Source organism: Lepisosteus oculatus, chromosome 21, assembly GCF_040954835.1.
Source record: "Lepisosteus oculatus isolate fLepOcu1 chromosome 21, fLepOcu1.hap2, whole genome shotgun sequence".
In the NCBI taxonomy this organism is placed as follows: Eukaryota; Metazoa; Chordata; class Actinopteri; order Semionotiformes; family Lepisosteidae; genus Lepisosteus; species Lepisosteus oculatus.
In genome coordinates, this window is record NC_090716.1 from 14,009,681 (window position 1) to 14,035,797 (window position 26,117).

The 26,117-nt window shown below is 38.3% G+C and overlaps 1 protein-coding gene across 1 annotated transcript in view; it reads left to right on the forward strand.

The window, feature by feature from the left end:
* The first annotated feature begins 7,450 nt into the window (after positions 1 to 7,450).
* pamr1a (peptidase domain containing associated with muscle regeneration 1a) overlaps positions 7,451 to 26,117 on the forward strand; it is a 32,444-nt gene continuing 13,777 nt past the window's right edge. The window contains exons 1-4 of the mRNA XM_015338484.2: positions 7,451 to 7,725; positions 19,162 to 19,338; positions 20,456 to 20,581; positions 21,201 to 21,315. Coding sequence (XP_015193970.2) covers positions 7,611 to 7,725; positions 19,162 to 19,338; positions 20,456 to 20,581; positions 21,201 to 21,315 — 533 coding nt within the window. The 5' untranslated portion in view covers positions 7,451 to 7,610. The remainder of the gene's footprint in view (positions 7,726 to 19,161; positions 19,339 to 20,455; positions 20,582 to 21,200; positions 21,316 to 26,117) is intronic.

Below are 26,117 nucleotides of genomic sequence, written 5' to 3' on the forward strand. Positions count from 1 at the left end.
GGGGGGTGGTGGTCAGTGTTGAAAGAAGGATCAGAAAGAAGAGCAGAGATCAGGGTGGCTGCAGGAAGCCACTGATAGAATTTTCCATGGAGAGTGGAGAACTGGATGTTGAAGCGGAGAAGCTAATTGCTCTGGAAACCGCAAGGGAATGCTCAGGAATGATGGTGGATGAAACTGGGAGATGGAGAATGAAAAGCAAGGACAGTGTCTCTGTGAGGTGTTAATTGTTGCTTAAATGGACACTCATAAAAGAGATGTTGAACATCCTACCAACCTGTTTTGCTTTGACCTTCGAGTTGAGTCTGTAGTCAAAAGTCAAAATAAAAACCAAAGATCCTTCTGTTAGAGAAAAGTCAGCAGCTGTGAAGCTGAAAGAAAATAAAAACTCAATAAGAACAATAACACAGACACCGGCTATATCAAAATCAACAACTAAAAAAGGAAGTAATCACTGGTATAATAACCAGTCAGCCAAAACTGGATCAGGCAAGAAAAAAGTGAGGGAACCCCACTACTGCTATTGATGACAGGCCAATTATCAGATCATCTTGATGAATGAGACAGCATAAGTAAAAAGGCTCGTTGCGAGATATAATCCACTCATCTGCATGAAGAAGCGAAAACACAGATCTAATTTTTCACTGAAGTGAAAAGATAAGGCAGGAGAGCTCTGAAGCAAAGTTTTATGGACAGGTGGCACCCAGATAAATCTGTAAAGTAATGAAAAGATTGGAGTTTGGAGAAAGAAAGAACTTCAGAGGCTCAGAAGCGTGGTAGAGATAATATCATGTTCTGGGAATGCACCCCTGAAATTAGCTCACTCATTTGTTTTGATGATGTGACTAATTTTCACCACACAGACAATGACAGTGAACCAAAACATATGGCCATTGCAAACAGTTAATCAGGAGAAAAAAAGTGGAACATTTTAGACTTGTCTAGTCAGATTCCAGATTTAGATTTACATATTACATGCTGAAGAAAAAACTGAAATCAGAACATTCCAAGGACAAGCAAGAGTTCAAGGTGGTTGTTTGGAAAAACAGATTATTGCATAAATACTGTAGGTTGGTGAGCTCAATGTGAAGCAGACTTAATGCAGTTGTTACCTTAAAGGGATGTGTAACCAAATACTGTACACAGTTTTACACTTTTACACTGTGGAGTGTACTTAAAGTGAATATGTCCCAGAACTTCTAATCACTTGAGTTCACTTGAGTTGAGCACAAAGTTTCTATTCTTTCTAATATGGTCAGATGTACAGTACACATGGAACTATCCTATAATAAAATGTACATTATATTTTACAGTAGGGTCTCAAGACTTGAGAAGGTTTGGTGCAGAAAACCATCACCAATAGCCAGATCTGCCTACAACCAAGACCACCCTTATTCCACTGCCTAATGTACCACACTGTATGGTTAAAAGACACAACTAGCCTTTCCTTATGTGATAATTAAAGTTCCAATGCATTGGCTTTGGGTTAATCAAAATAATTTAAATTGATTAACTAAAAGAAACAACACAACAATACACTTATAGTAATCACCTAAAATAAACAAGACGAGTCGCTCCTCTGTATCCAGTGGATGCCTGAATTTACTCTGTCTTACCAGCTATTTCCTGCTCCATAGTTAGAATGTCCTTCTAACATCATAAACAAAAAGGAGTTCTGAACAAACAGGAACCTAATTCTGTGTTTAAAACAATGCGTCTCTAAACAATGTGAGATTTAGTTTAGCCTGAAGGACAATGCAAATAGGAAATCAGTATTTCCCTAACAGAAGACAAAAAGTTCCCTTCTTAGGGTTCAGAATCTGGTTGTCTTGGTGCCCAATTACCTAGACAGGTTCTAGTTTCGTGATCTGTTGAAAGGGGCTCTTCTACCAGCAGTTTTTCTCTTTCTCCTGTCTTTACATCGTCTATCAACTCTAACCTTATGTCTGTTCATTTCTACTGTCCTCCTATAGATGCTCTGAGAAGGCTGACTGAATGATTTTACAGCAAGTATGTTTTTGGAGTCACAGATTAGTTCAACTTTGGCTACACAGATTTGTGGCCATTGTAACTGCCCTTAAATGAAATGATTATGATCACTCAGAAAACACACCCAATGTTGTCCATCATTTTACCTTTGTAAAATGGTGTGTATTTGATGGAAAATTTAAACCTTGAAATACCCTTTGGCAGGTCTCATAAAATATATTTCATGCAACTTAAAAAACATGGTAAAGCAGAAGCACATAATCAGTTATAGTGCACACTGTCTCCTTCAAGCATAATGGTGCAATACTGCAAAGACCAATGTACAATGTGTTTTACAATAGCTTTAAATACATCTGAACGTATAATGAAATGTTATTTAAATACATTTGCTAGTGTATACTGTGTATAATTCTTCTGTCCATCCATTTTCTACCTGCTTTACCTAGTACAAGGTTGCAGGGGAGCTGGAGCCCATCCTGGCAAGCGACAGGGATAAAGGGGCATACACCATGCCAGTGTATGTGCAATCACAGGGCACACACAGACACAAACATGCACACACTCACAACTGGATCAATTGTGAATTCAGAAGCCAGAACCTACCAGTATTTAGACTGAGTCAAGAAACCAAAGTACTCTGAGGAAACAGATGTGAACACAGGGAGAAGCTACAAACCGGCGATGTGAGGCAGCAATGTTAACCACTATGCCACTCTGCTGCCATTGTATATATAATTATTGCTTCTTCTAAATCATATTTTCAGATATATTTCTATGTTTTTGATGGGCTCTGGCTCCACTGCGACTCTGTATTGGGCGAATCGGTGAGAAAATGTTTGGATGGATTTAATTTTGTCTGGTGCTTTTTGGGCATATATTTGGTTATTGATTTAAAATGATTATTCACAGTGGTATTTCTACCTATTTTATACTGTTATTTTAAAATGGCTGTATAGACTTCCATAAAAAGAGAAAAACGGTCTAGCAGATACAGTATGAATCACAGAGATGAGGAAAAAACTGTCAACACCGAATAGTTTTAAACAAATAATAAAGTTCTCTAAGAACACTAAATTGATTTCTAGAATGAATTTATGAGGCAATATCCTAGAATTCATTGTGTCGTTGAGAGAAAACTTTAAATTTCCACTTTGACTCAGTCTCCTGTGTGGGGGGAGAAGGAAAACACTTGATGGATCTGAGTCTCACCAGATGTGGGAAAATACTTAAAATATTAAAACGGAGACAAACATGGCTGGAGTTGAACTTGGGGAGCTGGATTCAAATACAGTGGCAAGAAGAAACAGAGGGGAGCTGCTGGCTGAAAGCTGAGTAAAAATAGGCATCTTGTCCAGATCTGTAAGCTGCCGTGGTCTTCCTGGCACTTGTCAAAGTACAGTACATCCCACCTTTCTGCACTCACTCACCATCCTGAGCCGTTCCGTCACCTCACATTACCTCTGATCTACTGTGGTGTGCGCTGGTGCGTATGCAAATACAAGTCTGCTCTGCAAGTTGATAAATCCCTTAAGACATGAGGGCTGCTTAACATTTAGTGAGAAAAATGTAGTGTGTTGAAATACATTTGTGTCTTTGTCGCACTTTTGAGTTTTGTTGTAAATCTTCTGAAAAGAAAAACCCGGCGTCTATCTTTGCTTCAAAGTTACCATAAAGGGGATGTCTAAAATGTATTATAGTACAGTACCCCAAGAAGTCATATTTGAACTTACATTCTAATCCACATTCACATGTTCACAAAAAAATCAAAACAAAACTGACTGGTGCTGTTAGAGATTAACCCGACTGTCAAGTTCTTTCCATAACTGAAATTACAGGGCTGGAACCACAACCTCTTGTCATGTTATCCAATGGGGTTCTGTTGTCCCATGAACAGTGACTCAATATTGCAAATGAAAAACACATGGGTCAACATCCTGACCAAGAAAATCCAATACTAAATGAACTTGTGCCCGGGATTACTAAGTAAACCAACTGTGTTTCACTTTAACAAACATCTCCACATGATTTGGCAATCACCTAGGAACTCAGAGTGGACTTTTTTGCTGATAGCTAGCCAGTTACCAACCAAACATTCTTTCTATGCTAGCTAAAGATTGGCTGTTTATCTCATCTCTTTCTGGAGATGTCATCTTTGCTAAACCATTCTAAAAGAAAAAAACCATAAATGGCTTATTGCTGAACGGAGTTCTTGATGCTAATGGAATTTTACCAGCTACTTACAGTGATCACCAACTGTAAGGGGAGCTGTTCAAGGCTCCCGTGAAGTGTAGTTAAGGACCCTATGCAGACGGTATAATCCGGAAGTAAGTGGAGAAGGACATCAGGGGAAGGTACAGCAGGATAGGATGGGTAGACAGACAGGGGGGCGTGACAAGGGTGATCCGGTGCTGGGGGGCGTGACCAGGGCAAACAGATCCAGACAGTCCAAAGGGGGAATTCAGGGAGCAGTGCAAAGTCCGAACCGGGGGACCCATCCAAGACGATACAAACAGGGACAGGGAATAAAACCAAGGTAACGAGGCCAGGCGCTTCGAGCCCCAGACTCAGATGGTCAGGACGCTGTGATGAAGCCTATGCTGTCGAGTCTCTCCTGGACCCGGTGGTAGGCGGGCTTCTGGGTGTTCGTCTCCCAATGCTGAGCCAGGAATAGCAGGAGCGCCAGGCTTAAATAATAAAACAGGTGCACATAATCAACTGAAATCCGAAAGGGTCGGAGCGCCTCTAAGAGGAGGGTTGCCGATCGTGACACCAACACTGCCTGTTATTCACTATGATTATTTTACATGACTTTTGATTTGTACTGATATTACAGATTTACACTTAAAGATTGTATTGCAAAAAGCAATGCAGTAGTCATAGTATTCCTCAATTAATTTAATTAAAAAAGAGTTAAAAAGAAATTTTAAAAGTCGTACCTCAAACAGAGATGGATCACCTAATTAATTAGGACTGTATCTTCTTTCTGTAGTAAAGGTTTGTATTACATTGGTTTTAGACCACTCTTGTTCATTGTCTGCATATTCAATTCATTTTTGTAATATTAATTTTGGCCCTCAGCATGTTGTTCTTCTGCTCCTTTGATGTACAGTGAGATGCTTTTTACTTTGTTACTCATATTGTAATGTTTCATTGAATAAATAACCTGGTAAGAGCCAGACCCATAGGTCTAACAACTTGAAAGGAATAAAAACTTTCTTAGCTGTGAATTTCATTTTTGTGTGTGTTATGTTTTGCTCCAGAGTCCTTGTATGCAAGCAGAGGTTCTGGAAAAAAGCAGTCAAAGGTTCTGGGACCTACAGTACTTCCTTCTTCTGAACATGTAGTTGTACAAACAAAAGATGACTGACTGGGAGCATGTGGACCTGCCACGTCGTCCTGGTGAGTCAAACATTCCACGCCACTGGGGAGCAGGAGGGAAAGTTGGGGATAGTTCCACAAGGCCCTTCTAGGTGCCTGTCTGCTAAATTCAACGCGATACCACTGCAGAAAATAAAATGTGAGAAGGGAAATAGGCTTTACCTTTCAACCATTTCAGTAGCTTTACTGATTCTGCAAAAACATGCCGTTCTTTCTGCTTATTGAGCAGAAAGATACCAGCTCAGATATTTTTGTACACTGGCAGCCTCCTACTAATTGCTAGAAAAGCCTTGGTAAGACATGTTGCAGCTTTTCAGGCTACTGTATATCCATAGAGCAAAGGACAGGGCAGTCATTGCTCATTGGCTCCTGTTGTGGTAGTACTGTCCCCTTCTTCAGGCAGTAACTATCACAAAAGTCTAAGAAAGATTTCTCTATGCTTTGCCAAACATGCACCAAGTGTTTACAGTACTTTGTAATTGTTTTACACTCTTTGTATGATGCTTTACTTTATAGTTTTTAACTTTGCTGCACTGTGCTATGATTTATTGGTATTCTCCATGAACATTTTTAAGGGCAATGTTGGACTTCAGAAGAGAACAATCTGTCATTGCTCCATCAATGATGATGATGTTGCCAGCACCACACTGTCTTCCGATAGAACAAAACACCTTGACATGGGTTCCAAACGCCAGCAGCATGAACTCAGCATTGCTCAAATTCATTTCCATCTTGACAGGTCGTCCAAGACCAGGTAAAGAAAAAGCAGACCTGCCACCCAATATTTAATTTAATAAACCTGAGACCAGCTGAACAAACATTAGAAAAATGATGAAAGGAAAGAAAAGGGAGCAGAGCACACCTCTGATTCCCACATTCTTCTTCAGACAAGGAGACGTGAGTTATTTCTTCCCTGGTCTTGATGAAAGGGGGGTAGCAGTCTGGTTCCCCGCTTCTAAATTGAACATCTTTGAAAATTGAACATTCTTACTTTCAAGAGTACCTGAGTATTTGAGGTTGATTCATATGAATTTCTTTAACTTACTGAAAGGTTCTGACACAGAGTTAATATTTTGTTTTGTTGATACAGTCAGATAAGGTCAGTGTATTTGCAAGAATAATTTTGCCAAAATCAGTACAGTATATTGATTGCTTGCCCAGGATTTCATAGAGTACAACACAATTTGTGATGCTAACCTTAAAACGTGTTTCAAGTAAACAAACATTTCTACAGGGTCCCTACAGTTCGTTAAAAGGTCTAATAGTTTTATTTGTGTGCAAAAGTTAACAATTCAATTTTGGGGGCTTTGAGACATTCTCTTTTTACACTCACCCTCCACAAAACCGAGACCAGGAGTGCTTTAATGACGCTATCCTAACATGTGGCTATGTAATCACACTGTAAAGAAAAAACAAGGGCTGTATCTTACTTACATTCTGACTGCACAGTATTCTACTCCTGAGAGGTTTATCTTATTGCTGGTACTGGGGGGTGAAACATTTTGCTCAACTCTTCTTCCATACCTGTTTCTCCATGCAAAAACAAAGCTGTAGACTGTCATGTACTGTAATCCTACTACAAGTTCTTTTAAGGAATCCCTATGCTAAACCTGTTTTTGCTTTTAATGTATTGTGAAGGTACTGTACACAACCCTTCCAAAATAATAGTTTAATTGTATGCTACATACTGTAGGATGGAGTTAATCCTGTCAGGAGCAGTTGGAGTTGCCCAGCATGAAGTTGTTTCACTATTTCAAAGGACTGTAAAGTAATAGCTGTCATGACTGTCTTCTCACTGTGCTGATCTGTAGGGAAGAACACCGATGAAATTGCCTTCACAAAGGACATTTCTGTGCATATGTCTGGTGTATCATGCAAGGCAGGAACACATCTGTCTGATGATTTAACTGATCATTTTAACATGATTTCAATAACAATTTACGAGTTTCTTCAATTAAGAGGAGCCAAATATATTTTCCTATGTAGAATGCGCCTTGTTTGCGAGACTGCGCTACAAGGTGAGGAATGGGTTAAAATGAAGTGGGTTTTCTCAGAGCCAGGCTTCATTCAAGCGAAGTGACGTCGATCCTCGGGGCTGTTTGAGGGAGTTTTGGAAACTTCGTCCGGCACTGCGCACCATGTGAGGCTGACTGTAACCCGAAGCAACTCGGAAATCGACTCATGTCTCACAATAACAGAGCAGGCGTTCGCTGCTCAGAAAGTAAACAGAGCTGAAGGACTGCACCATGCCGTCTCCGGGAGTCTGGCAGGCATCACTGCGCACAGCGAGACGCAGGCTTGGGGTAACCGCGCCAGTCTCTCTTCTCTTCCTCGCTATCCAGGTGTCGGCTTTACCGTATGGTAAGAGTATTCATTTATTGCAGTCATTAATATATTTATATTCATTCATTTATTTGTGACACTCATGTTAGTATCTGCGGCACGCTTCTCCAAAAACACGTCACTAAGATGTCAACTCAGAAATAACACTGTAAACACTTCACAACAATATTAGTACTTCAAATACCGTCTCCAGTCCTGTATTAAACCATGTTCATGCTTGTGTTTAAACAAAGCCAGTGAACACAAAGTTAATTAAAAATATTATGAAAAAGGTACATTGTTTTTTTTGTGTCAATATCGGTCAGGTGCAGCACTAACTTACAACTCACGGTACTGACAGGGCTATACAGAAATAAGATTGTCTAGCATTCTTTAAAATCAATCTTATCATGTAATATAATTTCTAAAAAATATTGAAAGTTGCAGTTAATAAGCTCTAATAAAAGATAAAAATTGCACAATGCTATTATGGAAAGCCTGGGTACCCACTGTGAAACAAAGGAGATAATATGCCAGTGTCCGAAGCCTGGTAAAGAAATCCCACCCTTATTGTTTTTAAATGTCTTGTGAGACCTTGGAACTTCTCTGGAACGCTCTGAACTTCAAGCAACACTGCTCTCTCGTCATATGTGCTTTAGTAAACTACTCTATAGTGCACATTCAGACTCTCTCAACTCAACATGTTTCAAATTCTTAAAGAACACTGGATTTAAATCCTTTGGCTGATTATTTATTTTGCTGAAGAGGGATGTGTTTTTTGGGGTGGCACAGTGGCATAGTGGTTAGCTTTGCTGCCTTGGCGTTCTGGAGACCTGGGGTGCTGTTTGCGTGGAGTATGTCTGTTCTCCCCACATTTATATGCGTTTTCTTGGGGTGCTTTTGGTTTCGCGCCGTCCAAAGAGATTCCTGGTAGGTTAATTGGCTTGTGGGAAAATTGCCCCCGGTGTGAGTGTGTGCATATCTGTGTTTGTGTGTGCCCTGCAATAGACTGGCACCCCTCTAGGGTGTACCCCACCCCGTCTCTGCCACTTGCCTGGATAGGCTCGTCAACCCGACCCTGAATTGGATGAAGTGGTTAGAAAATGGATGGATGTGTTTTTCAAACTAACTCTTTGACTCTCTGCTCTACAACATACAGTATATTGCAATTCCTGCCTTGTGATGATGAACTGTAAAATATGCTGTATACTTTATATTATGTTTGCAAACTGAGGTCAGAGATGGGTGTTTTGCTGGTATTTTTAGCTTGGAAACATGCTTTGTCTGCACTTCGAGGTGCATTGCAAGCTTGCCAATATCACTCTAATGAGCTCAGCTGGTAGCTTTGAAATGATGAATAGTCTCAGAAGACGGCATTCCAGTTAACAGTGAGCTTCCAGAGTACAGGAGCCTCTGGGACAATGGGCTCAGAACTCTCAGTGCAGTTATTTAGTATGCAGTAAGGTAATAAATGTTAACAAGGAACTGAGTCTGGAAAATTAGTTTGCGTCAGCATATTTTGAAAATCTGGGCCAAAACCTTTCCAGAGAGCTGTTGGAGAGCCCAGAATAAGGTGTACTAGAACATACTGTAAATACACAAAACAAAGATTGCAAATAAGAGAGAGGAGGCCTTGAGGACTGGTAGCTGGTTTCAGCTAAATGATTCAAGGATCTCATGCAGCTGTTTCTTGAAAGAAACCAGGGCATCAGATGTATGTACAGTATAGTAGGGTACCTTGTTCCAGACTCCTACAAACTTTTGTATAAAAAAAACATCTCCTTTTCATAGTTTTACAGTAAATGCCCTTCCCAAACATTTCCACTTTTGTCCTCTGGTGCGTGTTTCACTCTTGATTATGAAGAAGCATATGGGGTTCAGCTTTGCCAATGGTCTTGAAGATTCTGACTGCTTGAAATAGATCCCCTCCAAGTTTTCTGTGTTCAAGACTAACTAAAAAGCTTGAGCTCTTTCAGCCTGTCAGTGTAGGGGGTTCCCTTACTTCCAGGGAGGTAGCCAGTTGCTCTTCTCTGAGCTCATTCCAGAACTGTAAGGAAGAGCTGCTGCTCATGTTCTGCAAATTTCTTGGAGTCTTCTTTACCTAGAATGTTCCCGACAGTACTGATCAGCTGTATTTAAATATGAATTTAAACTAAGAAAAATGTTGTGTTTTTTACTTTCAGTGTTCTTTCTCATTCTTATGTTTAGGTAAAATTATAATTAATAGTATGATTAACATTACATTATCACAATTACCCCTTTCAATTCTAACCTCAGACTAACAACATTTTTAGCTTGTTACCTCAGTTGTTGAAGCACAGTGTCTAAGTCTTAAATACTCAGTACAGCTGTTCTTTTGGAGCATCATCATTGAACACAGCTCATTTAAAAAGATGATAAAATCAGAACAATGAATCTTCTGTAAACATTGTAATTCCGATATTACAGTCCAGCTGTAAGTGTAACTAAGTTCATTGAACTATAACTGAGAGGTCTAGAGATGTGTCTTTGAATCTAAGTTTTGTGGTGTTCTGTGTTTGCAATTCACCTTTAATATAAATTATTGTGAAGTAAATCTTGTTTATGTTAAAGGGAAGATGTCCTTATCAACCTGGAGTTATCAACGTCCTTAATGTAGAGGACTGATCCCTGCATCAGGTTCATCCTGTACAGTACATACTTTTTTGTTCTCGAAACAATATTTGTCCATGTTCCACACAACTGGGTTCTTCATTGCTTTATTTAGTAAATAAAATAATGAAAGCACAGTAGCAAACTGCTGGTGTCAAAAATTGTCCATTTTATTCGATGAAGAGAAAATAATCTTCTGCTAGATGCTAACATGAGTCAGAATGTTGCCATGAATGCTCTTTGTGCTATAAACTCAGAGGTTTTATAGCAAGAAAATGAGTGTTTGACCATAATACTGTAAACCAGCTGCGGAGGCTTCCATTTTGATCCAGATCTCATTTTATTGAGTAAATTATTGGCTTAAGTCATTTTTCTTAGCCATTGATTAAAGCCTTAAAAGCTGAATGTTTAGACACCAGTTCTGTAAACTACACCACAAACCAAACTAAGTGCTGGAGTTAGAGCACAGAACTGTAGCATAAACTTCACTGAAAGACAACAAGATTGGGTATTATACAGATCTCTGTTATTGTGTGTTCATTCAGACAAGGCTGGCCATTGCAAAATGTTTGACTCATACACTTACACAGCACTTTTGTCTGAAAAATAAACAGACAAAGCCATAAAGTGGATATACTGTATGGAACACAGTAGAAAACAGATGTGGGTTTTGTGGGGTGTATTCCAGTTTATGCTGTCTTACATGTTGCATGCATGTCTCCCTTACCCTCAGTTGATTTAAAGACTTGTGCCATTTCATTCCTGCAACAATAAACAATCTTTGTGGTGAAAAATAACGCTAAGATTTATACACACGTCTTTGGGTAGTACAAATAAAAGTAACTTAAGAGGAATGATAGAGGAGGGCAATGCCCTGAATACTTACAGTACTACCCAATAGCTGTTATTACAGAGTACCAGTGAAGATTAGCCATAAAGGTAAAAGTAAATGACAAAGGAAAATACTGGAAAAGCCATGAAGGAGTACATGTATGAATACTGTATGTATACAGTATTGGTGTAATGGAATGTCCCTGATGGTTTTAGTGACCTGAATGTCACATTTCCTTCAGGGCTTGCTTAGAGTTCAAACCCAGAAGCAGTCAAATTAAGCACTGCAGAAATGTATTGTACTGTAATTATATTCAGAGGTATTCTGCTTACTTGGTTTTCTGTATCAAGTCTGCAGTGTGTTTACCTGTAAGTAGATTTGTTTCTTCCCTCTTTCAGAGTGGTACAATGCCTTCTGAAAGTATTAGTAGTCTGAAAGTATCTGGGATTTGTTTTATATAATTTAAAAGAAGACATTGAAATGTCTTGATTTGATAAGTATTAAACTCCTTTTTTGTTACACTCCACATTGAGCCCAGGTGTATCTAATTACCTTCTGAGATCACTTTAAATTTGAATGGAGTCCACTTATGGTCGGTTTTGTTGGTTGACATGATTTCAGAAGAAATACAGCTGTCTATAATACAAGGTCTCCATGTTGATGGTGCATGTTAGAGCAGAAACTCTACTGTGAAGCGCAAGCTGCTGTCTATACAACTGTGACAGACTTGAGAGGAGGCACAGGTATGGGGAGGGGTATTTAAACATATCTAGACTGTTGAAAGTTCTTAGAAGCACAATCTTTTAACCTTTGCTAAGAGCAGAATTGGACTCAACATTCTAGAACTGGTTCATCTGAACTTGGACTGTTTGCCAGCAGAGGTTTGTTTCTGGGTTCTGTCCTGTAAGCCTGCAGAGTTCTCATAGTCAGCCGCTTCAGTCCTCCAGCAGACAAAGCTATTGGGTTGACCTTTGGGCTTACGGCACTAAAAGGAATCAGATGCATAGCGGCAGTGCATACTGTATTGAAGGGGCCATGGGCAATGGAAATTCTCCCATGTTGGCGCAAAGTTGCAGGTGTCATCGATGCTGATTAATGATTTGAAATTCCAAAAACGTATTTGATATTTCCAAATTAATGGAAATGGAAACGATATACATTTTTCTTCAATCAATTTAGCCTTGCAGTTTGGGGATTCTCAGCTTGCCACATTTCTGTGTGTGCTGTAGACGGGAGGCAATAGTTGTGACCGAGCCACTTGACTCATCTAAGGAGGTGCCGAGTGAGGTACTGAGTTCAAGCAACAGCTCTTCAAGCCCTAAGTCATTGTCATTCCACCACCAATTCATCAGTCGGCACTGAAACCCTTTGAGAAGGTCAGCTACTAATAACATACAGTAGGTTATTCAGAGTGTGTCCTAGATTCTACCACTACGGCATTGTTTTAAGCTTGGCTGTCCCAAGTACAGAAAGCAATAAAACAGGAGTAGCTTGACTCTCATAATCATACATAGCAGATGGCTATTTTCTTACACAATAAACCAGAGAGCAAAGCAGCTATAAACAGACCACAAAAAATCAACAGAGCTCAACATGGATTGTCTGCCTCTGTGTAATGCATGTAATTGTAAAAGTCTAATTCATTATAATGTGAAGATTTAAGAGGAGAACCTGGCTCACTGAGAAATGTAAGTACATACTGATCAATGAACAGGTCTCAAGAGTCCAGTGACTGAACTGAAATTATCTTTGGTTTGGACCTAAGCCGAATAACAACATCAGGACTGTGGGCTTGAATAATCATCTGGAAATTTTCTTGACTTGAACTGTGGTCTGGGTTGACGTGGAGGTTAGTTACTTGAGAATCCTCTGTGAGTTTCCCTGGAATACTGTGACAATCTTCAAAGATGTGTGCTGTACTGCATGACAGCAGTGGCCTTGTGAGAACCACAAATGTTTAATTTAAATAAAATACACAATTTGTTTGGTCCACTTTAACCACTGAATTTCATGAACCACAGACTGTCCTAGTGAAACTGGAAAATAATTTTATAATTAAAACGTAATCTTAAAAGAAATGATAAAATTAACAATTACTTACAATAATGTGCAAAACACTAAAAATATTTGCAGTCATTTTGTAAATGAAAGAGTAAGGTAAGATTCCAATTTTGCCCTCTCTATAAGCCTTACAATGATATTTATACATTTTGTTGCCAGTGTGACAGTATTTTGCCACTTAAGTAGAGAGATAATTGTGTGTTTTAGGAATAACACTGCTGAGCACATTCAGGATAATGCAAAAGCATTCAGACCCATGCACAGTTTTCACATTTTCATGTCCACACAATTAGTTGAGTGACTTCTGTCTGTGTGGTTTATCTTAAATAGTGGTTTACATTACTTTAGAATAAATACACTTACTGTACATCTGTAAGGTATCTCATTCTGGTTTATGAATTTGAAGCAAAGATTAAGACCATGGAGCTTTCATAACATCTTGGAGATCAATTTGTCTAAAAATACAGATCAGAAGAAGTGGATAAAAACATTTTAAAGACCATTATATCTCTTTGAGCAGAGTGCAGTTCATTATTCAGAACTGGAAGGCACCCAGACACTGTCTAGATCAGGTTGAGCTTCTGGGCAAGGAGGAAGTTTATCATGGTTGCTAACATGGAGGCCAACTGTGACTTTGAAAAAGTTATTGGTTCAGCGGTTTAGAGTTCAGTGGCTGAGATGTGAAAAAATGTCTATTGGTCAACAATATCCTGGATACACAAGGAGCTTTTACAGAGCTGGAAAAAAAAAACATCTCACACACCACATGGGATTTGCAACAAAGTAAATAAGTGATACTGTAAATATGTAACAAAATGTTGTGTGGTCAGGCAAGATAATACAAAGAGTTACACCTAACGCAAATCCAGCATAGTGCATCACTCAGTTAACACCATTCCTGCTGTCAAGCATGGCGGTGGCAGCATTATGTTATTCAGCTGTTTCTCATCAGCAGAGACTGGGAAACTTGTCAAGACCAATGTGAATATAGATGGAGCAAAACTCTGGCAAATATTAGAGGAAAACCTGCTTCAGACTATAAAACTGGGGCAAAAATGCAATCAACATATTCCACTTTTTTCTCTTTAGGTTTTGCCGACATTAACTGTAACTTCGTTTTTTTTGTTATTTTGTAATTTCATAAAAGGTATTACATACGTTTGCAAAGCATTGTACAGTATATTCTGTATATTACAATTACAATTTGAAAACAGGAATTTATCTAAATGATTTGCCTAAATATGTATCTATATTAGCAAAAGTACAATACCCTTAGATTTTAGATGAAAGATAAAACCATGACATGTTTGAGTGATGAAGAATGCCTGGTTGCTGTCAGCATGATTGAAGGAGTGAAGTTACGTGGAGAATGAAAGGAGTTCTGCTTCAACTATCAACAGACTAGGAAACCAGGGAAACAAGGAAGTCTGCCCTGTGAGAGACAGCACAGTGACCCAGGACTGTCAGGACATCCATCTAACGCATCTGCATAATCATTTTCAGACTGTGTGGTTAAAGAATAAATTCCAGGAAGCAATAACCCAACATCAGCAGAATGACTGTAGTTTTGTCTCTGCATGAAAATTGCCTGCATTGCTAAGAGGCAATTTCAGAGATCATTCTGACAAATGAGACATGAAATTAACTTCTTCTGTAAGCCAGAGGACATCCAAAGCAGAGGTAGAGATGATTGGTGGATTGTTTTATTCACAAGACAAAGGAGAAGAGACGGTATCATTGTGAGTGTTATGCGGACCCTTGTGTTCAAGCCAGCTGGTGTAGTGCTGGAAATCTGATGATGTGGGGTGCAGTCTCCTTTAACACAAACATGCTTTTGGTTCCAATTGACGGTAGTCAGCTAATAGGCGGTACATTGACAAACCCTGAGCCAACAAGTTTGTTAATTCCTGGAGACTGGTCGGCAAATGTTTGATTACAATGGCACAGCTTCAAGAATACAATACCTGGTCTTGTTGTGGTCATGTTTTTCTCAAGACCTGATTCCAGAGGAAAAAGATTGGAACCAGCATCTTAAAGCCATCAACAGGAGACAGCTGCAACTAGAGTTGTCTACGCTTGTGTTAAAGTACACGGAGGTTATACTCAGTTCTAACTTTAATTAAAGTGTTTCAAGTTTTTGTTTAAAACTCTTTAAATATTTGATTAAATCCATTTGTTCGACATCTTCCTGTCAAATGTGATGCAATAGGATTCCAGGTCTCATTCTGGAATTAAGCCCTAGAGCACATGACATGCTGTAAGTCTCCCACTTCCAAGATGGCTCTGTTTTAGCTGGTGTGTCAGTTTGCTTCGAGGGTCACTGGGAGAGTGGCGGACCGGCTGCTTCTCAGAGCCTGTACACCGACATGTTAGACACATTGCAGATTATTTAGGATGGAAAGACAAACACCTTACAAATGTTACAAACACAGAGTCCATAGACATTTCCAACATTGCTCTGTCCCGCATGTCCGACAGGAAAAGAAAACGTTTTACAGCCTGTCTGGCGCAACTAGCTTTAAATTACTGTATTTCCAAATAATTCAAATGAACCATAGTATACAGGGAGTGCCTGACTCAGGATGAAAATATTCTATTGTGTGTTCTCATATTGCAGACTCTCATAGGACACCTTTATACAAGAGCAGGTTATACAGTACAAATGTAGTTTGCAATTACAAATGCTATTCAGACAATTAAAAAAAACATTCTACAAATGTAGCACTGTATACTTGAGTATAGTTAAGGTGCATTCAAAAAAGGGAAACAGCAGCTTGTGCATTATGTGTATGTTTATACTGTATATACAGTACAGTATGTATTGAAATGTAATGAATATAAATATCAGTGATCATTATACTACTTTGAAATCATGAAGCTCCTGCACACACACATTATTCTTAAAATGGTCTTTGAAAGGCTTTGACTTATTAATATTGCCAAAAGCCAGTTGAAAAATTGACAAATTGTTTATAGAGCCTTGGAAAACCCACCTGTTTATGTCATTAAGGCCAACTGGTCTCTTTTCACTTGTTAAAAATGTCTGTCCTTTGTCATTTATAACCCTTTTTAACCTTTATCTCTAAAATCACTGAAAGGCTTGTTATGGTTTCTGAAATCTTAATGGTAGAAGAGAACATAAAGGAGCAGCAATGGGCATAATTCCAGTTACCTACTTTGCATACTGTACATCCAGTAAAGACAACTGTCTGCTTGGCTCATATGCCGTCAAACAACATGTCAAAACACAATACATTATATACTGTACAGTATATTGGAATGTCATTTTGTAATTAAGCATACATTTCTCAGGGCTATGCGAGTAAGGCACCATCCCAACTAATTCGCGTTAGTAATAAACCTCCTAACATTCTTTGCTTCATTGCACACACAAGGCAACAAAATTATTGCAGGTACCAGGAAAACAGCTGCAATACGAGTTGTGTATCTTACAGCTGGAGAGGTTGAAGGTGTCCTCATAAATCGAGGCTCTCACTAGAATCCTCAGAAAGACTGAATTCCACTGGCCAATCCAGGAGCTTCAATTGGCAATCCGTTATCTAATTAAAACCAACCACATTGCACTCCGGGGACTGCAGTCCCCACGGTTGAGACAGGGCCTCCCATTCACAGGAGAAATGAAGTGCTTCATTTTTGTAGAACCTATTGACCACAATTTAAAAGAAACAAAAAGCAAAACCATCCATTTTTAAACCACATTACAGTAAAGAAAAAAAAACAATGCTTTACATTGGGGCACCTTTGCTAGGTGTTGTGCACCCTTGCTAGGATTGTAAAAATAATGTGGTTCCATTGCAAATTGTGACAGATACTGTCTCAAACCTCTGCATTTCTCCAGTTTTAAAAGTTGTAACTGGATTATATACAGGACTTGACCCAGGAGCAGCTTTTTTGGCACTCAGCCATATCACTGTCAGTTCCTTGCAACGGACTCAACAGAGAATCACTTAGTCTTCAGAAATTTCACTGCCACATTCATTAAAGACTCTTGACTCATGAACTCATGTCGAGAAACATTTTACATTTAAGTCATGGAACTCAACTGTTTCTTTGCAGTATGGTAACTATCATACTAATTGACAAGGAATGCTGTTCAGAGTGTAGAACAGTTCATCCTTTGTAAATGGCTGTAATTGACTCCCCAACAGTTTTGTCTAGTTTTGTCCACAACTAAGTGTGCGGACATTTAGCTTTCTTTACAAGTAAACGATGCTTGTTTTGATGCATCCACTGTGTACATTTCTGTGGCTCTCACAGTTATGTAGTGCCATTATTTCCCATGGAGGAAAGGAGGGAGAAACAGACCTCAGTTGATGTCTCAGAAATAAAAGAGAAATCTACACACAAATCTGGAAGGTATATCTGTGACTATAAAGAACCTGTAAGCAGCTACTGGAAGCTCCATTTTAGAGAGAACTCTGGTACACAGAAGAGAAGCTGATTAAGAGTGTCAAATATTTTATTTTGAAAACCAAATAGGAGCTCATTAGTTATTCTTTTTAAATGACTATGTTAGAGCAGATGCATAAACAGTACCTTTTCTTCCTTTTCCATACTGACATGATTTACCAGGAGTTACTATACACTGCCAACTGTGAACATACTGTATAAGGTGTTTTACCAATAGAAGTTATGTTCCTGCACACAAAGTTTTATTGTGATGAAATATTTTGCATCATAATCTCAGTGGAATTTCTTCGCAATAGTCTAAATATTTAATTCCCTTTCAAACCATCATCTGTTCCACCCATTTCCACTATGTCCAATCAATGTGTTTTTTAATCAAATCGATCAGATGAACCCTAAGTAGAAGAATAGAGTTTAAATATTGCTAATGTTACTATGGAAAAACAGGGGCCAAGTTAAAAAACGGTGGAAAGTCCCACTGCAGAGTATTCCAAGACCACATTTGAAAATATGTGTTTCAGGAATTTCAGCAGAGGGCTTAAAGAAAACAAAAGCTTCCTACTCATATTTAAATCACATTAAAGCACATTGAAGAGTTCAGTGTCATATGGAATCAATGACACTTTTAAAAGGAGTTTGTGAGTAGCAGTGATGAGATAAAAACATAAAAACGTACAAAGCTGAAGACTTTGTGAAATTCTTGTGCAAAGTTATTCCAAAGAGCATACAGTATGTCTTGTTGCATTTGACAGACTGTTCCACAACCATGTGAATTCTCTACATTTCTTAGAGAATGTACAGAGTATTGTGATTGATGTAGCTGTGTACTAATATTTTGTGTCTTTAATCATTTATCAATGTCTCAAATTCTAAGAATTGCAAATAGGAATACAGTGTTTAAAGTAGTTTTGTGATTTTATTTGAAGTGCCGACACTCCTGTAATCACAAAGCCTGAAATGGATAAAACTTTCAAACCTCTAAAAGTAATGCGCTGTCGACAAACATTCCTGTTGAAAACGCAAATGAATGCAAGCCAGTGAACTTGTCATAAAGAATTCTGTGGTGTACAACTTCTGAAAAGATGTTGCTTACTGGGCAATGAAACAGGCAGACTGAGATATGAGACGAAAATAAGGCTATGTAAGGACAAACAACTGACCTCAGTCAAAATACTCCCCCTCTGTGCTAGACAAAGCTTACTTCATATTTCTATTGTGCATGCTGTGTTTCAAACAGCGGCCATTGCCCCTTGAAAAGTTCATCCTGTTGAACTTCTGGGAAGATGTGTAATTTTATAAACTTCCTAATACTCTAAGACACTCAGCTTTGTTTTGCCATTTATGTTTAAACTGTGAAGCTTAAAAGCTAGGAGCAGATGTGAAAATTATTGCTGACATCTCAAGTGGTTCTCTTTGTAAAAATACCACTCAATAGACTGTACAGTAGCTTTAGATATTCTTTTTTTTTTTTTTTTTTTTTGCTTGTAGCCTGTGTGCTAAGACTTGATTGTTTGGGGTTTCAGAATACAAGTTCATCAATGACAACTGCCCGGGCGCCGAGTGGAACATCATGTGCCGGGGCTGCTGTGAGTATGACCAGATCCGCTGCAAGTGCCCCAGCCAGGGGGAGGTAGTGGGCTACGCCGTGCCGTGCTGCAGGAACGAGGACAACGAATGTGATCCCTGCATATTCCACCCAGGTAAAAGACTCAGCTGACCCTGTGAGTCCCTGTAAACCATTTTTATTCATCAAGTTACTGCACAAATGGCTTACTGGTCACTGTATGATTCAGTGAAATAGATGCATAGTAAAATATAGACAGGAGTCATGTCACAAAACTGTACAATGCAGTTCAAACCTAATGCAGTGGGTAACACAGTGAGGCACGTTACTATAGTGGCCACAACTGTTAAATAGTGAACAGTTCAGGATAAGTGCCAATGTTGAGCTGTATAATATTATGATCTATACTGATTTTTGCTCATTTTCCTAAGAGATCAAGTAGTTAATGCCTTTTAAAAAAGTCTCAGCAGACTTTTTTCCTGATATCTCATACACTTTATAAGAATCTATCCTGATAAATATGTTGAAATGTTTGGATTTTTTTCTGATGTATAGGCATTTATTTTAGTGTCAGATATTAAAATTTGAATGGAAATGTAAATGTGTTTATTTTTAAAAATACTTTTGACATGAATTCTAGTATTTGTGTTTTATATTTCAAAATAATGTTTGAAATTCTTTTTCTTTAGTGTCGAGGTAACATTAAGGAAGTATCATTGTTCAACTTTTGTAAACATGTAAACAGATGTCAGTGAGCTCTGAGCATTTAAGGTAGCATCGCTACCTCACAGTGCAACAGTACATGTACGTTCTTGTGTTCAATGGGTTTCCTCCAGGTGCTCTGGTTTCCTCCCACAGTTCAAAGACATACTGGTAGGCTAATTGGTTTTCGGGAAAATCGACCTTGGTGTGAGTATGTGTGTGTGTGTCTCTGTGTGCCCTGTGAAGGACTGACATCCCATCCAGGGTGTACCCTGGCTTGCCTGCTTGTCGGGTCGGGCTCTGGCACCCCCACAGCCCAGTATTGGATGAAGCGGTTAGAAAATGGGTGGGTGGAATTTGCTTTACCATGAATCCTAATGAGTGAACTAGAGGTCTTCAGCATCCATGCTTAGGAGTGAGCCTCAGACCTGAGAGCACACTGCCTTACAGTATTTCTGCAAACACAGCAAGCTCAGGGCTGACATACTACATCATTTAGCTCCTTACACCTTTCCAGAACGCCTGTTACTCTCCTCCCTTCTCTTCTCCAGGCTGCAGTATTTTTGAGAATTGTAAACGCTGCCACAATGGGACCTGGGGGGTGAGAGATGACTTCTTCATCAAAGGAAAGTACTGCACTGAGTGCCGGAGGGGCTGGTCTGGAGGCGATTGCATGAGTGAGTGTCTCTCACTCTGTTCAGACCCGGGAATATGCCCTGTATCTTCATCTTCAGTATCTTCCCAACTGAGAAATCTGAAAACTGAGAAATGATGTTATAGTAACTGCCAGTTTGTTATAAACATGACACTTTGATTCAAAAATGCTAATTTTTAAAGACAAAAGCTTTGTCAATTATAAAAAAATATATATTTCAGAGAAATAAATGACACAAACTGATATTAAGTGTCATAGCAAATCAAATCAACGTGTGTAAATAGTCTACTGAAATTCAGCACTTTGGACAGTTCTTAATACAAAAGCACAATGCCAGATTTTTTGTTTTTGTTTTGGCAATACATTTGCCTATTCGTTATGTTTTACATTGCAATTAAAAGAATAAGTTAGGATACAAAAATAATGCTAATTTATATTACCAAATGATTATTACTAATATTAGGGATATTAGCACTGTGTGACATATTGTCCACAAGATGTGGAGACTAATGCAACACATTAGAATTGCTGTTCCACCGCAGTAAAATAATTTAACTTTTGTTCGACCCTCAAAGTTTCTGTTGTATCTTGAACATAGAAACTGTTTTAAAGCTCTGTTCCTCTCCCTTCTCCTCTCGCAGAATGTGGAGGAGTTATCAATTTGCCAAGAGGTCACATCACCTTAGAAGGTTACCCCAACAATGCACACTGTGAGTGGACAATACAAGTCAGCCCGGACTTTAACATTGAATTAAGGTAAGCTTCAACTGTATCAGATTCCAGATTCCTGTAAGCATTATTTGAAAGGCAAAAGATGATTCATCAGTTTTAAGAACTTCTTAAAAGCTATAAATGAGAGCAGGCCATTTGATAAATCTAGCTGACATTGTTTCTGATAGATGATTGTTCAGGGGTCTGTCCAGCCTTCTCTCGATATATCCAGAGCAACAATCTTTTTGTAACCTGGTGCTCAAAATTGTATATACTATTCCTGGAAATAAGGAATATTTGTGCATTATTCATTTGAACGTATCATCTCTCTGTTTAGATTCTTCAATTCTAATTATGTATTCTAATACTCTGTTTAAACTTTTTATTGTTTCCCCACAGTGTCTGGGAAATTAAATTGATTAGTGTCTCTATAAACTCATCTTATTTCTAAGGTACAGCGTGTATAGAAATATCTATATTCCTATCAGTCCTGACAAGCTTCCCAGTCTCTTCTAATGAGAAGCGTTAAGACTGCAAACTTTAAAGCAACAAAATGTGAAAATTGTGCAAGGGTCTTGTTTAAATTGACTATCCCCTAGATTCCTATTCCCATAAAATTATTCATCCAGTTTGACTCTTAAATAGAATTTCCACAACGTTTCATTGGATAAGACTTTAATTATTGTAAGACTTGCTGGCCTTAAATTACTTGTTTCAGCTTTGTCCCATTTTATATATGAAGTGCTCCATTAACAATTTTCCAGTCAATATTGTATGCCTTTCTTGAGTGAGTGCTGGAAGAGATTAGTTAATGGACTGGAATAACAGTCCATGGGCAGAATACAAGCACACTCAGGCCCTGGTGTTTGGTTTCTATTTTTCTTAAGTGCTTCTTGACCCATAAAACATTGGTCTTCTCTGTGCTAATATTAATTAAAATAGCACTTAACACTGAAATGTTATGACAGCCTGAACGATGTTTCTTGTTTCTTCTTTGGTAAACTCCTGAATGAAATATTTTTAAATACATCAGTATCAGTCTTCTTCTAAACACTTCCCATTCATAATTCTGGGATACTATACTTAATTTTTTATTGTTTATCATTGTAGTACTGAACAATATTTGTTTTTTATCACACCCACACCCTGGATTAGGTTCCTTGAATTGTTATGTAACCCAAATCTTCCGTAAATCAGAAGCAAGCCATTCTTAGATGTTTCATGAATACATACAGTATAGAACATTGCCATTCATGAGAGTGCAGAGATCCTCGATTATTTTCCCTCGAGTGAGAAAGGAGTGACGGAAGGGCAGAACTGCAGGCCCACCAGGGTTTAATGTCCTTTAATGGTCAACAGGTGTGTGTGTTAATCTCTGAAGGAGGTAGACAGAAAGGGAGAGAAAGCACTGTAGCAGCAGCTCAGTGCATGATGTAGAGAGAAAACAAACGTTTTCTGATTATATACTGTACTGGAGGGGAGAGAAATTAAGTAACAAAAAGATGAAAGAAATGTTTTTAAATCCCTACGATTTAAAAATATTCAGTACAGTAAATACATTAGAATTACTTTTTGACAAATGAATAAAATACTGTATATTTCATTACCCTACACTGCACTGTTCAGTAATTAAAAACAAAATTAACTGGACAGTAAATGATAAAAATAAAAAAAAGTATGTTCTTCCTTGGCATGATTAAGATATGGTTTACTTGAGTTTTTCAATGATAAAGCTCAAGTGAATATGCAAAAGGTGCTGATTTCAATCAGCTGGTAGACCGCTGATTGTTTGGTTTGTGTGTTGAATTTCTAAAGCAGACCAACCTGTTTTCAATTTAAATCTCGGATCCAAAAAAACAAATACCTGTCATTTTTGTAGAGGGGGAAAAAAACTGTGCGGCTCTTTCTCTAGAGCTTATACACGTTGCCATCGTGGAAGCAGTTCACACCAGACCTGCCTCATGTGTTCTCCAGATTTATCACTGATGATCAGTATGCTAACTTTTAAGCAGAAAGTATGTCAATAAAGGGAAACAATTACAATCTCAACAATATGCTCTTAAACATATAAAATAAAAACCAGCAACTATTGCTTGGCTGCATGGTCAATTGGACTAAATTAACTAAACCTGAATGACAGTGGTTTTCACAAATTCCCCCTCTCACCCTTCTGCAGTTTCTGCGTCTTGGCATTGTTTTGCTTCATTATATTCTTCCAATTGGGTAAGTATGATACTTCCAGTGATTGACCAGTATTTCACAACAGGAGGAGAAAATTTAGTCCTGGAATAGAAAATACAACATGAAGCCTAGACAAAAGGCTTCAACCTTCACTCGCAAAAAAAAAACTGCTTATTTTTCTTGGTGCCAATTAGAAGATAACTTGTGGTGAAGGAGACTGTTCTTGAATGTGTCTCCTTTTGTGGTTTGTCTGGAATCTGCTATGGCTCATTTCTATGGCACGGAAGTCCTAGAGGCGCTAGTAGCTAATTCAATTCAGTTGCACATGTCTGAATGTGATTTCACATGTCTAAAGTACAGTAATAAGAGAGGCCATGGACAAGGCATGTCATACTGAAATAATTTCTGATAGGATCATATCAGGTACCTTAAGAAAAGCTGCCACTGAAATGGATATTTTTTTCAAGAACCTTTAATCTGGGCCAACAACCATAGGACTACAGTATGAACCACTTAAGACACTTATTGCTTAAGATAAGAGCTTTTACTACAAATCCCATTTGTAAGAGTTGGCAGGAAAAAAACTTTATTCCGGATTTGGTAGTAAATCGTGACAGGCTAGAATGCTATCTTTGGCGAAATGTCTGCTACCTGCAATGCTGCTTTGAGCTGAACTGTCTTTTTAACTTTTATGTGAAAAGTTTGATTGTAATGTGCACCAAATGCCTATAAACATGAGGATCATTCCCACTGACACATGGGCATCATACTGTATTTCACTCATTCAGCAGAATTAATATGCAGGTGTTTTATTCTTTCTCCTTAAAGTTTGCTGTTTGACCTTTTGATTATTGAAATCTAGTAAGTGCATTTTTTTTACTGAAGTTCAAATAAAATTATGGTTTTGAAACATTTTTTTTGCTTTGCTTTCACTTAGCCAAGGGAATGTTATGAATGTTGGTTATTATTTATGTTCAGCATTTTTTCCTGTCACTATTGGCAGCTTTTCCAAGCAAAAAAAGTCAACTGCAGATGCTGAGAGCTAATCCTAACCCCCAGTGCCAAACACTAACCCAGACGAAGCATTTGAGTAAAAAGAGACTTCTGTCTTATACTGCAATATGTACAAAGAATTCAAGAAGTAAAACTCTTTTACTTTATGTTCTACCATGGTTAGACAGAATATAAAGAATTTATAAAACTGTATTTTTAAGCCAAATTGTGCACTTTATATATTCCTGTAAAACCTCTGGAAAAATCTTTCTTTTAAAAATAGAAGTATTTTATTGTACATGCATTGTATCTAAAACAACTAAAAGCATTTACTAATGACATATTCTGGATGATACATGCTGTTTTCATCCTATCTCCAGGATCAATTTTGGTTTTTTGCTAAATAAAGAGGAAAAGAACAGTTAATTATAGCCCAACAGGGCCAATTTTTAGCTATTTTGCCACAGATTCAAGGGGTAGGGTTCCAAAATAGATTTTGTAATCCCATTTATTAGCTGAATATGTGTTTATTTAATTAGTAGCAGAGGTTTGTTTTCAGTTTCACTCAATCTAATTGCGCAGTACACTTGTAGGCATGTAACTAATTGTTTCAGTTGCTTGTTTGTTATTTAATTCTGTGTATCCAACTAGTACCCAGCACTCACGCATAACTGAAAAACAAAAAGGAGCTTGTATGAAATCAGCACTGTTCTAGTAGTTAGATGAAGTACATTTCACAAGGAACATGTTTTTTATTTCTAGATAAGTATCCAGACATTGCATACATCATAATTGTTATAGTTAAGCCAATGTTCTACATATTTAACTTACTGTATATGGAACATGGTCATGGAATATAGACCTGTTTTTGAAAAAATAGCCCATACTGATATAAAAAGCCAATAATATGCTTAATTGTGAAACACAAGAGGTGAAAAATATGACCATTGAACCTTACTTTTGTGAGATTTACAATAAGAATAACAGATATTAACATGAAAGTTTACAAGCAATAGGAGTGGAGAGCATTCATGCCAAACAGTATGAGAAAGAATCTCAGGCTAGCGAGTTCTTCTAGGGCACCGAAAGACCTGAAGACTACAGTACCTACAGATCCTAGAGAACAGGTGAGCGCCTTTAGTTGAATAAATATGTTTGGCAAAGCGTATGGTGTTTCCAAGGACTGCGATACCTGAGAACAGTGAAGGAGGAGAAAACCACTCATTTTCCTTATTGTGCTCTACTATGGGGAGGGTGATACAGTAAGTAACCTCAAGAGAGAAATGGTGGTGTACTGTACACACCCCTGCTGCCTCACTGAAGACGACAGCAGGACTTGATAACGTTTAGATCCCAGGAGCTCACAGTCCCCAGAGCACATGCAGGATGTTTCAGAGAACTCACCTCTTGTAACTTTCACTGCGACTCATACTGTGTCTCCTGGAGAGGTGGAGCAACTAGAATTGGATGAATGGTTCAATATCTTCATGAAGATTTTTGTTTTATTCTTGAAAATACAACAGCGGAAGAGAATTTCAGTGCAGCAATACCACCTTCCCGCAGGGCAGGACAGCAACCTTGTTTATAAATAAAAGTCAAGGAGAAGGAAGTTATATTTTCCCTATGCATTGTTAGTTAGGTAAAATGTCCTTTATCATTTCACATGTGCAGAA